The following is a 15,514-nucleotide window of genomic DNA, read 5'->3' as shown; positions in this document are numbered from 1 at the left end:
GTTTTAACCACGTTTTAACAGTGTGAACCGTGCAGCATTACCCCTCAGTGTGTCGAAGCGAATGTGCTTCGTAAACTACCCAGTTGATTAAATTTAGTGTACCAAGTTATGTACGGGCTAAGCTGTCTTCAGTACGGGTCCGTGGTACGGGAAATGGTGACATGGTGAGGGCCAGCGCCTTTCTACAGGCATGCTCACTCACCGAAACCGGCCGAAACACACACATTTCAATCTGATGCTTCACTAGCGCCAGATTCGTCAATGCGACTGTGTGACTGTGTTTGCAAACACGACTCAATCCCAACGCAGGCGCAGGCAGGGAATCGCTGTGCCGATATGTCAACTATGTAGTGTAAATCGTGAACTGTGAAAATCGCTGTAAGCTGTGTGGGGTCGATTACAATGTGCACGAGCCTTCGACCGTGCACGCAACGCGTCTTTTGAGGTTGTGATGGCGGCAACGCAGGTGGTTCGCTGAAACGAAACGTATGCAGCTGGCCACAACTGTGAATGTGACGGGTTGCCCCAGAAAAGGAGCTGCGCTTTCACCTACGCACAGTGCCACGTGCTGTCGTTGCTGCTGGCGTCGGGATGTAAGAGCGCCCGTATTGTGGAGTGTTCTCCGGAAACTACTGTAGTCCCAGTAGCAAGGGAACCATGGATGCACGCGAGCGCACACTCTACATGGCCACTTTCGGTGTCGTGGCCGCAGGATTGATGCTGTTGCGGCTCCGGCGCAAGCGCCAAGAGCGTCGGATGCGGGCGTTGCAACAGCGCAATCGCCGTCTCGTGGCCCTCGTCGCTGCTCAGAAGTCTCCTACTCCAGAGCCGAGGTCTCCGCGGAGAACGGGACCGGGGCTCGGTGGTCGTGGCGGCGGCGTCGCAGGCGGCCGCCGACGTCGCCTCTGGACTCGAGTGCGTAGCGACAACTTCTGGCAGCACGTCATCTCCAACGACTTCAGCGCGCAGGACTGGCTCCACAACTTTCACTTGAGCCGGGCCACTTTCGAGCACGCCTGCGACCTGCTGCGCGACCACATCGCGACCCAGGACACGGCCTGGAGACCCGCGACGCCCGTCGAAAAGAAGGTGGCGGTGTTCCTCTGGCGCCTTTCGAACAACTGCCACTACAAGGTCCTCAGCCAGCTGTTCGGCGTAGGCCGCTCCTCGGCGTGCCTGATCCTCAAGGAAGCCATCCAGGCCATCATACTGCACGTCATGCCGCGGGTCATCAAGCCCTGCGAGAACACGCCCAGCTTCTTCGAGGAAGTCTACGGACTTCCAGGTTGCCACGGCGTAGTCTGCTCCACTTACATCCCCGTCAGCCCGCCCAACTACGTCAAGGCCGAGTATGCAGTGCCGGGCCAGCCGGACGTATACGCCTGCCTGCTTCAGGTCGTGGTCGGTCGTGATGGCCAGATCACAGCGGCTAGAGCTGGTCAGACCCCCAACCGCCCGGGTAGGCTGGAGGACTGGGCATTCGTGTCCGAACTCACTGCCCCCGAACAGGACGCGCCATCCTCTTCGGCCGACCCCAGGACTCCCGGTTCCTTCGCGTACCTCGTGGCAGACCCCTCGTTCCCACTTCGACCCGAAGTCTTGAAGCCGTATGACTTCGCAGCCACCAAGCCGCAGAGGACATATAACAGCGCCCTGAATGGAGCCATCGGCTACGCCTCGCAGACTGTTCTGAAACTAAAGGCTCGCTGGAAGTGCCTGGCGGCCAAGTATGAGGGAGACCTGAGCAGCGTGGGAGACTTGGTGCTGGCCTGCTGCGTGTTGCACAACATCTGCGAAGCCAAGGGGGATCGCTTTGATCCGCGCTGGGCGGAAGGCCTCACCGCTACTCATCCAGCATCGTGCCAACTGTCTATGGTCTCGGATGAGCTGCTCAACAAGGCCAGGATCAAGAGGGACGCTCTGGCCATCAAGTTGGCAACCAGAGACGTCTAAGTCACCACCTTTGCATGATGAAATGACATGGCCCGACAAAGATATAGCCAGGGGCAGAATAGCTGCCCTGTCTAAGAACTGGCTAACCTCCCTGTCTTTCTACTCGTTTCTTCCTCTCCTCTCCACTGGCAGGAAGTTGACCAAAGAGTTTTGCATAAACAGGCCTCATGTTGCACATGATTTCACACTGAAAGTTGTGCAGCCCGATGTGCATATGGGAACGCAAGAAATCCTCAAGTTTTAATATTTAATGTGACAGAGCAGGGGAGTAGAACTTTCTGCTGGCCATGTGCAGCAGTCAAAATTGATGTGACAATTCGCCTTATTCACGACGCCCCGGCGCATGCGCACTCCGCTAGCGGAAAAGTCGCGAAACGTCTCCTCATCTCCGAGGCTCTGCTCCTCGCAGTACCGGTTGTCCCGGCCCCTACCAAACTCCTACCAAAACAGCAGAGGGCAGCACAGGAAAATGAAAGAGGCGGATTTCATCCTACTCATTTGAAGTTTCTCTTGTACAGGAGATCGAAACATCACTCTCAACAGGCACCCAGGACGTGGGACTGTATTTGAAGAGTGAAACTGATAACAGCTGTAATAGCTCTTGTCAGTTTGACTTTTACCACTTTGCTGCATGTAGACACGCTGAGTCATTCAGATGTCCTGATCCCACACATTGTAAATTGCATTAATGTGAAGCAAGATTCACAAACAGCATACATCAAGGCCCTTGTTGCCATGTTTCAGAGAGCATCAGCTTATGTTTGACTCTCATTATCCAAGCATTATTCAAGACATGGGTGTTCTCGGATTGTATGGATGGCTACGACTCCCTGGACAGAAAGTTTGGCACACTATGTACACATGTCCTGCTGCACTTGAAAGCATCCGCACTGAAGCAAAAGAGCTACCAAAGCATGCAGTGAAACTGGGAATAAGATATAGTTGAAGAGACCTACGCTGAATTGATGCTTGCATGGGCGGAAGCTCAAATAGGATACAGGCTCTGCTGCAGTCTAGGTTAGCAGTGATTTAATAAGTTTAATTGTAAACAAAAAGTTGCAAAGTATTCCTAAGCATATTTTCATGAGATGAGAACTCAAAGGAATTTCTTGTGAAGTGCATCAAGTACTCCTGGGTGCTCTCTTCCTTCCCTTTGAGTTGGGACTTCTCCTTACGCTGTGCGGGTTTCCCTCTTCTGTGCCGTGGCTTCAAGTGATTACTGCGGCATAGCGGAGTGCACGGCGAGTGTCACTGCAGTGACGCCAGCTGGGTGTGTGCTCTTGCCAACCCAACCAAGAAACACAGCCGGGGGGCGCCAATGGTGAAAGAGGTCATGTGCTTTCCAGGCACAAATTTTGCGGACACCGCCTGGGTGTGTGTGCTCTTGCCAAGCCAGCCAAGAAAAATGTGGTATTCGTTGTGTGTTTGTTTACAAATGATTCTATGTGAAGTTGAGAAAGTACCAACATTTGACATCATCTCGTGAAGCACATCGAGGGCATCGGCATTACTTGCCATGAACTGCCTGCTTCCTTGCGTCACCGTTGTTACAGGCTTGTTGCTGGTGAAAATGAGTGATGCGCTCTTTGGATCAGAATAAAGTGGTGACGTGCGCCTGTGGGTAACTGTTGCATGTTGTCATGGCCAACGCTGGGGCTACCGATAGGCCTGGAGAAGACAAGGGATTGTTTCTTGAAATTTGTGGCGTGCTCGCGGCTTTTAGCGCTACCACGTTTGGCATTGTTGATTGTGACAGAATTCTGAACTCAGTGTGCGCGTTTACTTGAAATGTTAAAAAATTATATCTGAGGTGGTTTAGGGGCCTTTTAAGTGTCACAACCATTACAAAAGGCTATGCCGCAATTTGTAAGCAGTAGCAGCAGCAGTATCAACAACAGCCTTTTATCTCATCAGCAGCCACGCGCGCAGCTACGTAGGTGCGCGCATTGCATTTGCATAGTTTAGCATCCGGTCAACTATTCCACAGTTGAATATCATCATCGGCAATGGCAGCATCAGCAGCGGCCTTCCATCGCACAATGAGTTGCGTGTGCAGCCATGAAGTTTCAAGTGTTGCGTGGCAGGTACAAAAAATTTCATCGGGTGAACTGTGTAACTGGGTACCTGAAAGCTGCCCGCACATTACAAAAGGCTTGTCCATGATTTGTCATCGTCACGTTAAGCAGCATCAAGAACGTTGCCTTGCATTTGTGGGGTATAACACTGTGTGTGAGGCCATATAAATTGTGTAACAGGTAGGTGCCCTAAAGCTACCCAACCAACACGAAGGCTCTGCCACAGTTCATCACCGGCTGTCCAGCCATAGTCTTTGCATTGGCTTTGCTAACACTGGTGCATTGAAATTGAAGCTACTCGCTCATTACAGACTATGCCATAATTTATCAACGGTAGCCTGGTTATAGCTTTCTTTGTGACAGCTAGTGCAGGAACTTTCATAGCCTCAACAGCAGTGAGATGCCATGACTCTTGTTTGCCACGATCTCGCCATTGTCTTAAGTGGAATTTTTTTTATAAACAACAAAGTGTGCATAGTGGGAAACTGAATACCCTTCGCAATGTACTGACACTGGTTAAATAGTGAAGCAGATTATTGTTAACATGCTAGATGAAACTTTGGCAACTGTTTTTTTATTGCATCTGAACGTAACGCTAGACACAGCCAAAAAGTAACGCATTCGCAGACAAGTTAAACCGTGTAATTATGCAAGTCAATCCTTTTCTTTTTAAGTGGTACATTTTTGGATCACTTAAAATGGGATGCCAGGAAAAATAGTGTGCGAAACAGGATGGGAGCAAATGCAACTGAAGGGGCCTCTGGCTTGAAACGGGATGCTTATTTTGTCTGAATATGAGAACGAAAAACTTAAAGCATGCAAGAGGATGCAACATGCACCAAACCAGCTTTTGGTATAGCCAATGGTAAAAGTCTTGAAATTTACTGTCATGAAGAGATGCAAGTGATTGGTCACGCACAAAATAAATGCTCTCTTGCAAGTCGGTGCCTTGATGTAGCATCGTTCATCTTGTTGCCTGCACCGTTCTAACATCGAAGCTGTTAAAGCTGGCAGTAAGACGTCTGTTAACAGAAAACACCTGCACTAAAAATAGCCAAGCCGCCACCACCGAGCCATTGCCATAGCAACCGCCACAGTTTTGCCACAGGACAGTGATTTCAACACATTCAGAGTGGCAAGCTTTGCATGTATTCCGGATGCGCCCGTCACTTTGTCTTGGTTGCCACTTCTTCGGCCAAGCACGCTGGATCCGATCACCGCCGGCGTTGTGATTCCCGTGCTGCAGCACAAGGAGCTGAGGATCAACCAGCCTCGCTGTGCCAAGCTTTGTGTAACTTAGTGCAAACCTTTTTTTTTTCATAGTCATCCTCTCAGCATTGTCATTACCACCACACACTACACAGCATGGAAATGTTGGGCACCAGGAAATTTCAAATGAATATATGTAATGACTGCTCTTCATTTGTTCATTTTGCCTTACGTTATCCTTGCCACTGTCATTGCAGAAATGAGTGAAGAATGATAAGAATTCTGGGTGAAAAAAAAGGTTGTGCAAAATGGCGCACATCACGCGTTGTACAGAATGACGCTCAAGAAGTGTATTTAACATCATGTGGCGCAGTATTATAGTCCTGGAATTTTCGTGTGTGAGAAATAAATGGCCTTGATGAAAACCTTCGTCTTGTCAAATGTCAAAACGTAGGCTCCTTCAGACTGCTTCAGGCTTCAGAGACAGCTTCAGACTGAACGAGAACATGTTGAAAAATATGTTGTCTTTTATTATCAGGCATTCCTCCACACAGTGGCATTGCCATATGTACATGTGAAATCTGTTTGGACAATTCGCGCATAGTCTCTGGAATGTTTTGAATGAACTCACAAGAAACACACCATCTTTTTTTTTTCCCTCTGCAATACAAACAAACAAACAGGTTACAACAAGAAAAGACAGGTAACACATTCATTCAGGCACAACTTTGCTTGGCAAGGTGCCAATCACTCGTATATAAAAAATAAAAACGCAACATGCACTTGGTACACCGGTTGTACATCGAAATAACTGCTACATTTACATAAATGTGTTCAAACAGCACTGCAAGTCTCCACTTTGCTGCTAAAGAAATTCATTGGAGTTAGTACTGGGTGAAAACTGCTCACCAGGTTAGCAAGGCCTGACAGCTCATCAAGATCAATGTCAGAGTTTCTTGTACAAGAATTCCTGCGTCAAACTTCACAGGAATCACAGCCTTCCCCGTATGAACAAAAGAAAGCACTGCTGAAATGGGGATTAAGGGTAGCAGAGGCCAATTTTTAAAGTCGTATACAAGTTATACGTGATGATATATGGACAACGTACGAACAACATACGGACAACATATGGATTCTTGCTAACATTATCAGTCATGCCAAATGTGTGAATGACTGCCTTGATTAGCGAACAGCCAAAAGCCACATGGTTACCCAGTACATGATCTCCCTTATCTCTGTCAATGTGAGCTTGCAATGTATCCTACTGCTCACACAGGATGCCACTAGGGCCACTACAAAGCAACACTAGGTCGGTACTTGAAGAGTTGTGTAGCGTTGGCATGCAGAAAGAATGCGTTTGACAAGTGTAAACGTAACTCACCACAGGCAAGCAATACGTATCTGCGACGTATTTTATGCAATGCGCAACGGTTTTAGGATGACATCGCAGCTTGGTATTGTCGAACATCCATGCCTTCATTGCACAGCACTCAATGACCATACTGTGATTGCGCCTGAAATCCCACTACCGTCAATGATCATGTGATTATGCAGGACAAAATGGACGAACTGATGCCAGTTAATACCATACCACACATACGACACAGTTGCAGCTGTAAAGACACTGTGCCCATAACATGAAATGTGCAGTTGAGCGCTGTGAAACCGAGTGCCACAGGCCAGCTAAACAAGTAATGAGCGACCCAAGTCGGCAAGATCTGGCTGCCAGCCACAGCGGCAGTGCCGAGATTATGCGTGGACTACGTAATAGAAGATTGTGAACCACAGAGCTTTCAATCACCCAGTGAACAGCTCAAGCACATAAGTGAAAACTAAGAGCAAGTTTTGATTGATTACTGGGATTTCCATGTGTGAGCTTTCCCGAGCCTTGGATTCATTTTGTCCAATCTAAGTTCTTTGGTGCGCACAAACATCTCGGAATAAGAAGTCGTTGCACTTTGCCCTTGTCAAACCATGGTTGCTGAATTTTACCTCGTCAAGTACTACTTATTACGCGAATTTACCTGCGCAAAGGAGCACCACACAGAAGCGCACATTAAAGGGACACTAAAGAGAAACAATGAATCGGTTTAGATCGATAAATTGTGCTCTGAGAACTCTAACATCGTTAATTTCGCCATCATAGGTTTATTAATAGAGGAGAAAATCAAGTTCAAAGTTTCATTTTTAAATTTGGCGCCGAAATCTCCCCGGGTGACGTCACGGATTTCAAAGTGTATTTATCGTATTTTGGCGCCATTGGCTCAACAAAATTACCACAAACTTTGCATGTTAAGTGTATGGCCCCCTCAGAGGACAATGTACTTCATTTTTACCGATTAGGAACTACGTAGTCCCTAGTAGGTGCCGTCAAAACATGTGACGTCACGGCGAATGGTGCGAAAACTTCAAGGTGGCGTCGCCACCCACGTTTTGTTTTTGCACGTTTTCTCGCTGACTAAGCGTCTTCTCGGAGCAAGCGTGGTGTTTTTAGTATCGTGAAAGAATACATTACTAATATGAGAAAAATCGTTGTGCTCTTTAGTGTCCCTTTAAAATCTTTGAAATGATGAGGTTATGAGTTTGGAGAATGGACCGTGCCTTGATGCACATTAGCAGTGAAGACGCTGTTCCGACATGCAATGAGTGAGTAAAACACGGAGGAATGCAAGAAGCCCTGAACTGACAAATAAGGTTAGTGCGATTTGAATGCAGTCTTTAGTGGATTACCAGACATGGGAAAAAGAGCAGTGGAAGATGTATGCAATAACTGCTTAATTTGTGGTACCTTGTGGCTTACAACAACTGTGCATATCAAGCAAAAACTGCTAAACAAGGGTGCAATTATAGATTCCACAACCTTGCCATGTAAAAAAAATAAAGACAAGGCCTGCGCCCAAGGAGGTAGAAAAACTTTTAACAGCCTCTTTGGATTGAAAAACCTGTAATAGTTCTTTCAAAGCTAACTGTTTGTAAAACCTAAAGAACCTGTAAAGCCAATAAAACTGAATAGCTCAAACAAGAAGCACCAACACACTGCATTCTAGGCTAACGTCAAGATTAGCACTTTAGCTATGGCTAACACTACAACGTTGCTACATAGATTCATGTTCTAGCGAATGTAACATTGGCTAGCTAAGGTTAAAGTGATGTTATAGGAAAGTTACTTTACTTTAATTATCTCTATGAATTTTGCTACAGGCCTGACCCGGATTTATGCTTTTCACTGCGAAACATTTTTTTTTTTTTTTTTGCCGTTATAAGTCAAAGTTTATTTCACCAGAAAAATCTGGATAGTCTTCAGGGCTAAAAGCTGCTCTAGGCAGCTTGACTTGGTCCCTGAAGACCCTTACATGTGTCTACAAATGCCTTCTCTTATTTAAGTCTTTTCATCTTAGAGTTGAATATAGGATGCATCATCAGGTTTGTGGACCATGGGTGGGAAAAAAGGTACGACTATCCTAACAACACGAATGTGCAGCTCACAGTTGTAACAACAAGCTATTACCAAAACATCTGTGGTCTGTATACTTTTGTTTCTGTTGGTCTGAGAAAAGCTATTCGTCCCCATAAACTGTGAACTTTTAACTCTTATTTCTAACCTTGGTGGATGATGCGGTAATAAAACTGCAGACGTTTGTAGACACGACAGTCTTGGCAGAAATTATAACATAACATACCTTTATGAAAATTTTCCAAATGTCGTACAGTTTTGAAGAAGTTCCCACTTATTACGACATTTCTGTAGCTGCAGAGCCATTGATTTCCACTGTTGTATGCAGAATAAGGTCATCTGCTATGTGCTCCAATAACAAATCAAAAGGTCCTGACCACTCTCGTTTGCTAATTCACACCTTACCATGCTAGCTGCCCCTCAGTCAAGAAACGGTCATTAGTGGAACCACATTACCCATTTTTTCACATAGAAACATACATATTAGAAGCAACACAAGCTGCACAAAATTGGACGCATTGCGAGAAACACTACGTCAACTGTTTCAGCAGGCCAGACATGAAGCAACATCGGCATGTTATACGTAAAACATAATTCTGACAGACACAAAGCAGTATGAGTACCAAAGATGTAAACCAATTACACGTAAGAGGTGCGAGAAAATGTACACGATACAATGGCAAATTCCACGTCAGAAACATCAGAACACGGGTATGAACATTGGCATAGATCCACGCACACATCCTTCTCACACGCTTCTAAATGTAAGGTATAGTTACTCAGTTTATAGAAAAACGTTACTTTGTGGCAGTGCATCAACAGGTAGCTTGTATTGCGTCCCACCGTAGACACCTAGGCAAAGCACGGAGACGAAAAAAAAATGTCCGGTCCCTGTCACGCTTCAACTATGGTCATTTTATACAACTAACTTTTGACACAAACGTAGTTTGGCAATCAGATGGCTAGGTGCTTCTATGACGGGTGATAAGACAATGCTTTAATTCTGATTAACTTGATAAAAAATTTTAAATAACTTATTCACTTTAAATTACTTCAAAATCACTTTTGTACACCTTGTGTAACAAGTACATGAAGTGCTGCAGGGACAAAAGTCATTCACTTGGTTTGTAACCATTCAGATTGCCAGAAACAGTCAATGAACAAACAAGTTAGAAGTGTGTGAACTCCACAGTTCACAGGCTTGGGTTATAGCGTGGCTGGTAGGTCTGTTAAAAAGTGCAACACGAAACGGCAACTCTGTACGTGTGCGCAGTTGCGAAATCCAGTTCTGAACCCCTGACATCAAGACAAGTAAAGAACTAGAATTTGATCTATAGAAGCTGCATAGGTAACTATTCGGTCAAACCAGGACGGAAGTTGACAAAAAAAGCTCCACCATGTAAACAATACTCATGCCATAACCACTGGACCCTTTCCTATGTGTGTCGTACAAGACAAACCTAACACTTCCAACAACATCAAGCATGGAAGTATACAACTAAAACCTCGCACATTGACGTCAAACACTTGGCCTACACTTCGTGATGCCCATCTACACGTCCCAGCGGCAGTGGAGCCATCACCAGCGAAACGACGCAGTTTCTCGTTTCAGCGAGAAACATGCGAATGATACGATTCTCGAGCACATCGGCGTTACAAGGTATAAAACAAGAAGGCCCTACATACACGAAGTGCAACATTAAAAAGTGGACGGAACTAAAGAGAATGCCATGTAAAACAATGACATGCTACTTTCAATACTACTAGAAGGTGATGCCAGCCTAAAGCGACATTGAAAAGCTAGGTCATACAACTTTAAATCTGTTGGCTTCATCACAAAACTTCAGATCTGAATTATCACAAACTCTGTTGCCCTAGTCTAACCCGTTAGCTAACCAGACGTCTCGCTTGTTTGCAATCCCCAACAAATGCAGGAGCCTGAGCAAACTTTGTCAATCTGAAATAAATCCAACATTGATACAAGTTCTGTACAATGGCTGTGAGAGAGGATGGGTACACTAAAAGAATTGGCAAGGTAAGACGTGCGTTATGAAACACGTTGGCAGTGTTATTCCAGAAACGCTGCCACGTACAGCAAATGCTGGAGACGTTAACCACCTCGCCAACATTACAATGCAACAACAAAAGGTATCTAACGGGAGACCTAGACTATGTGCTTATCTTGATTATCTGTCTAGCTCTCTATGCGAAGTCTTTGACTTGGCAAATAACTTAATATAAGTGTCACAGATGTGTCCGTAAGGTGAATCCTAAAAACAAAAAAGTGAAAGATTGAACGTTGTCATTAAACGCTCAAATTCATTTTGGGCGAAAGGTTCCCACATCACATCGGCACAAAATGTACAACTAAAAGTTGAGAAACCTTTAAAAAAATGTCACAACCAGCTCACATCTCGGGGCGAGATTCAAAGTACACTGCTGCCTACCTATCTTCGAAGTACCACCTGCAGGTAAGTGTTGTACACAACTGCTAAAACCGAAAGCTGCCATAACAGAAAAAAGTGGGACAAAATGCTCAAAAGAGCTGTCATTGGGAATGAGATTCGTTAGCACAGCTTTTCATTTTCTAGTCACTCAAAATCTATCAACGCCTATAACTGAGCCCAAGCACACATACTGAACTCCAAGGAGATCGCAAATTGCTTAGTACGTATGCTAATAGCAGAGACTCAATACACAAAGTCAGGCTTCTGTAATTTCATAATTGTGAAGCTTGAACTCACCGCTATGACAGGAACCAAATGCGTTCTGAGAAAGGGTAACCTGGCGGCTGAGCGCAGCACACCGATGTACACTTGCCAGGCAACTTTGCAGGAAGGCTGCTTCCTTCATGAGAGTATAGTGTGCCTTCTGGTTGTCGAGTTAAAGTGCCACTAGTATTAAATTAAATTATGACACACCAGCAGTAATTTTCTCCTGTTTGTAGCAATGCAAACTGCCTGAACGCTTACTCATATGAGCAGCAGAGTACCATGGGAAAAGGAGCATACGTCTGAAAAGTGGTAGCGGACCGACAGGGTATCGTGAAGGCGTGCCAAATGCTAAAGAAAAATGCGTACGGAGAGGCATTAATGCAGCATACTGTTTCAATACATATATGGAGTGGCCTCTCCTCAAAGCACCCTACTGCTTCTAAGATTTCCAGTATCTATCCAGTACAGGCAATCCCAAGAGTCCAGGTTTGATATAAAGGGGATTGACCGTAATAACCAGTAAATGAAATGCACATTTCTCAATTGCACTGTGGTTCCTGTAGGAGCCACTCGCGGGCAATGTCTATCCATAATTGAAGGTCCGACTTCAAGACTTGACATTTTCGCGACAATAAGACATCACGTACAAAAGAACACAATACTTGCAGCAAGACACGTCCTTCATAAGTCTGTGTGGTGTGAGATTCATTTTAAAATGCGTTTGTCAAAAAACACAAAACACGATTAAACAGCGATATACCTTGGGGCTGAACTTCAAACAAGCGGCCATCACAATACCATGTCAATCAAGTGTTGCCTAGCTTAAGACGTTCACAATAAAGTAAGCCCCATGATTGCCCCATGATTGAAACTGCCTTTTCGCTCACGGCGTAAAAACAATTGATTACAGGCTGTGTTCTGCAACAGTTCTTTCCTTTTTGATTTGATTCATGCTTAGTTTTGCTCTGTTGTTCAGACGCCGAGCTTGCAACCCTTTCAACAAAGCGGCGAAAGAATGAACCGGGAATAGACATGTTACAAAATTAGGCCACCGTAACAATGCATCAAACGAAGAAGGCTACAGCAGACCAGTGACAAAAAAGGCAGGCTTACAAAAAGAAAAAGAAAGCTAAAACACATCTGCTTTCCAACAGCATTCAAATAGCAGTTTGTTGCTCATTAGCACTTCAGATCATTCCTGGCAGAGTTAGTGTGCGCACTCCATGCTTTTCACCACAGAGATCAGGCACTAATACATTTAGGTTGGATCGCCAGGAGTATGTACATCACGCCACTGCAGCCGACACACCAGGTAATGCTTTTTAAGACCAGCGTAAACTATATGCTACGCATCAGCTGCTTCACTACTCCGGATGAGAATCTGCCAGCGTTGCACGGTGGTCTCCTGTGGTTCAGAATAGGAGTGGAAAAATGATCCACAGCTTTTCTGTCGACGGGCACCGCAGGCCTGCGTTGAACTACTCTTGTGATTGATCCAGGTACCCGGTCTCTCCACCCGCATATCTGAAACCAAAATGCAAAAGCTCGGCACAAGAGCATCACCACAATGTGAACCCCGAATCCTCCAACACATGCACGTTTGAATCATCTGCGTTGCAGAGATTGTGGGGACCCTCCACTTTCTCAAGTCTCCCGATAAGTTTTTTCTGGCTCTCATGTCTCCTGTAAATCGTTTTCCCCATGTGGCACAGGCTGCACTGAGGTCGACGTAGTTGTAGAGTGGTGCGAGAGATAGTGTGAATGTTCCTGCGGTAATGCCACCTGGCAATGTGGTTGTCTAGACGCAAAAGGAATTTGGTTCCCTCTCTTTGGTTTGGGATCGACGTCACGCGTGGTTGATTTCGCACTCAACAGAGAGCTCCATGGGGCTGTTTCACGGACACGTCCCCGTTCCCCTGAACTCACCTCCGTTCACACAACTTCACCCAGAAACCATATATGCACGAGCTTCTAGCAGAAGCAGACATTACTCGCTTGATATTCTGGCATGGCCGACTGAACTGCCTCAATACCACAAGTTACATTATGATGCTACGCTGGTTGTATAGCTCAGTTAGCCGGCTCGTTGTATAGAAGGCACACAAAAAGCCCTTTTCGTTTGTTTGCACTAGTGTGTACAGTGTTCTTCGTACCTGAGCACAAGAGGTCCCACAATATTCACTATCAACGTGCAATCTTTTGCTTTGGCCTGTCATCCTAAAAAGCCCCGGTTTATGCAGCTCAGTATTAACTAGTGACGCTGACAAGCAATGAAGTTTGTGAATGCACTCACCAGATTCCTCTCGCACCCTCCTGCTACAACTTGGCAAAGAGGAAGGCCAGCCATAGCAACAGCATGCTTCCGCCAGTGATGGAAGCGCCAGACCTGTAGGCGGACGCTGTCCCTTCTCCTGCACAACCACAAAACGGGAAGCGTCTGGCATTCAGAGACTTGGGCTTTTATATGTAAGTTGACGAATGCGGTGAGAAAAACAACCTGCAGTCATGACCCATCAATTAGAACTAAAATAACTTCGAAGCATTGCCTAATTAAGAATCTTGACGAATATACCTCTGAATTAGGCTTGTGCAAATAGTAAATTTTAGGTTCGAGGCGAATAGTGATTTGGTCGAATAATTTCGAATCGAATTCGAATAGTATATATCACATATTATAAAGAAAAATGAGCATATTTGTCATGACCCAACTAACCTGCACAATATTTTTTTAAATTGAAACAAGGCATGCGCAAACGTCATTCTTTTTGGTTCAAAGGGAAGTGGAAGCAACTTTGAATAGTAGCAGGATTTGACTTTCGGTAGAATGCAAGTGATAACCTGTAAAATATGTAACATTTTAAAATGTACTATAATTAGAGCATATAAGCCAGTATAGCAAGCTTTTAAACTTAAAAAAATATGAATCGATGTGAAGGTAATTTGTTCATTTAACCTTGAAGTGGGGCTTTGCAGCAGTGCGGATTTTTCCTGGAAAGGTGTTTTCACGGCAGAGCACTCCTGCGCTGCAGTGAAACCCCCTTTACAGGGGGTTACAAGCGCTTTATATGTGTCTATTCGTTCATTTCGAATACTTCGAAACTTAGAATAATTTAAATTCGTTTCGAAGCGAATTTGAATACTGTAATATTCGTTCGAATATTCGCACGAGCCTACTCTGAATAATTCTGAACTAAACAGACAGGCTAGTCAGTTTAGACAGACAAAGTATTCTATAAAAGCTCTATTGTCATTAATTTGATTACACTGTTGAAAGGGAGATGTGAAAGCCAAAGTTAAATATTTCGCATTTTGACATTTGACAATATGTCAGCATGATGTCACAGATTTGAATTATTTTTCCACACATGGGCCGCAATGACTAAATAAATATTCCTGAAGCAAACATGAAATGTTTAGTTTTCGGCTTCTTTTGGAACAAAATGTAGTCTAATTGTTTACTGTAGGGATGGTCAATTAAAATTTTTATTCGATTAATCGTTAATCGTTAATCGATTTAGTCTTTAATCGATTAATTGCTTTCAGTGGAATCTTTTAATCGATTAATCGATTAATCGACATTTTTATTGGGTGCTTTAAAACCGATCATGTCTTTGTTTGAGAGGCATCGTTCGTGTTTAATATGGGCCCAAATCTTTTTATTAGACGCGTTGACGATCCAAAATTCCCACTTTCGAAAGTCCCGACGACGGGACCCTTGTGTGCAGTTTGCGAAAATTCACACTTTCGCACACTGGACACAAGGGGCCCGTCGGTCGTTGGATGATGTCGCGGATTCAAGAATCTGTGGACATCATCCCTGGACTATTCGGCAGCAGGTCGTATCTTCTCGAAGCCTGCCTACTCGAGCTCATCGAAACCGGAGGCGCGTTCGGGGACCACACTGGTTGGAAAGACACAGTTGAAACATGCAGTGTGGCGGAGGGTGAGGAAATCCCGAGAAAGGTAAAAGAGAGACGAGGAGAAATTAAATAAGACACTCGCTCTAGTAAGCAAGGCATCTTTTCTCAATTTGTCGGTTAGATATGGTGGAAGCCCTACATAATACTATAATTTCGGACTGACGCGATCTTTTTCTTGATGTCACCTAT

The 15,514-nt window shown here is 45.0% G+C and overlaps 2 protein-coding genes across 2 annotated transcripts in view; one reads left to right on the top strand and one right to left on the bottom strand.

Annotated features, from left to right (window-relative positions):
• The first annotated feature begins 302 nt into the window (after positions 1 to 302).
• Positions 303 to 5,893, top strand: LOC119372093 (uncharacterized). Its single transcript, XM_037642550.2, has 2 exons — positions 303 to 2,262; positions 2,430 to 5,893. Exon 1 carries the CDS (start codon positions 658 to 660, stop codon positions 1,951 to 1,953), a length of 1,296 nt encoding a protein of 431 aa, XP_037498478.1. The 5' UTR covers positions 303 to 657; the 3' UTR covers positions 1,954 to 2,262; positions 2,430 to 5,893.
• LOC119372091 (contactin) overlaps positions 5,752 to 15,514 on the bottom strand; it is a 56,648-nt gene continuing 46,885 nt past the window's right edge. The window contains exons 24-25 of the mRNA XM_037642549.2: positions 13,699 to 13,816; positions 5,752 to 12,929 (exon numbers count right to left, since the gene is read on the bottom strand). Of these exons, the coding sequence (XP_037498477.1) occupies positions 13,722 to 13,816 (95 nt within the window). The 3' untranslated portion in view covers positions 5,752 to 12,929; positions 13,699 to 13,721. The remainder of the gene's footprint in view (positions 12,930 to 13,698; positions 13,817 to 15,514) is intronic.

The sequence above is a fragment of the Rhipicephalus sanguineus genome, chromosome 10, assembly GCF_013339695.2.
Source record: "Rhipicephalus sanguineus isolate Rsan-2018 chromosome 10, BIME_Rsan_1.4, whole genome shotgun sequence".
NCBI lineage: Eukaryota > Metazoa > Arthropoda > Arachnida > Ixodida > Ixodidae > Rhipicephalus > Rhipicephalus sanguineus.
The sequence above is the reverse complement of the archived record's forward strand: the minus strand, read 5'-3'. Positions and strand labels throughout refer to the sequence as shown.

Coding starts and splice junctions, on each gene's coding strand:
- LOC119372093 (XM_037642550.2), top strand. CDS start 658: ATGGATGCACGCGAGCGCACACTCTACATGGCCACTTTCGGTGTCGTG.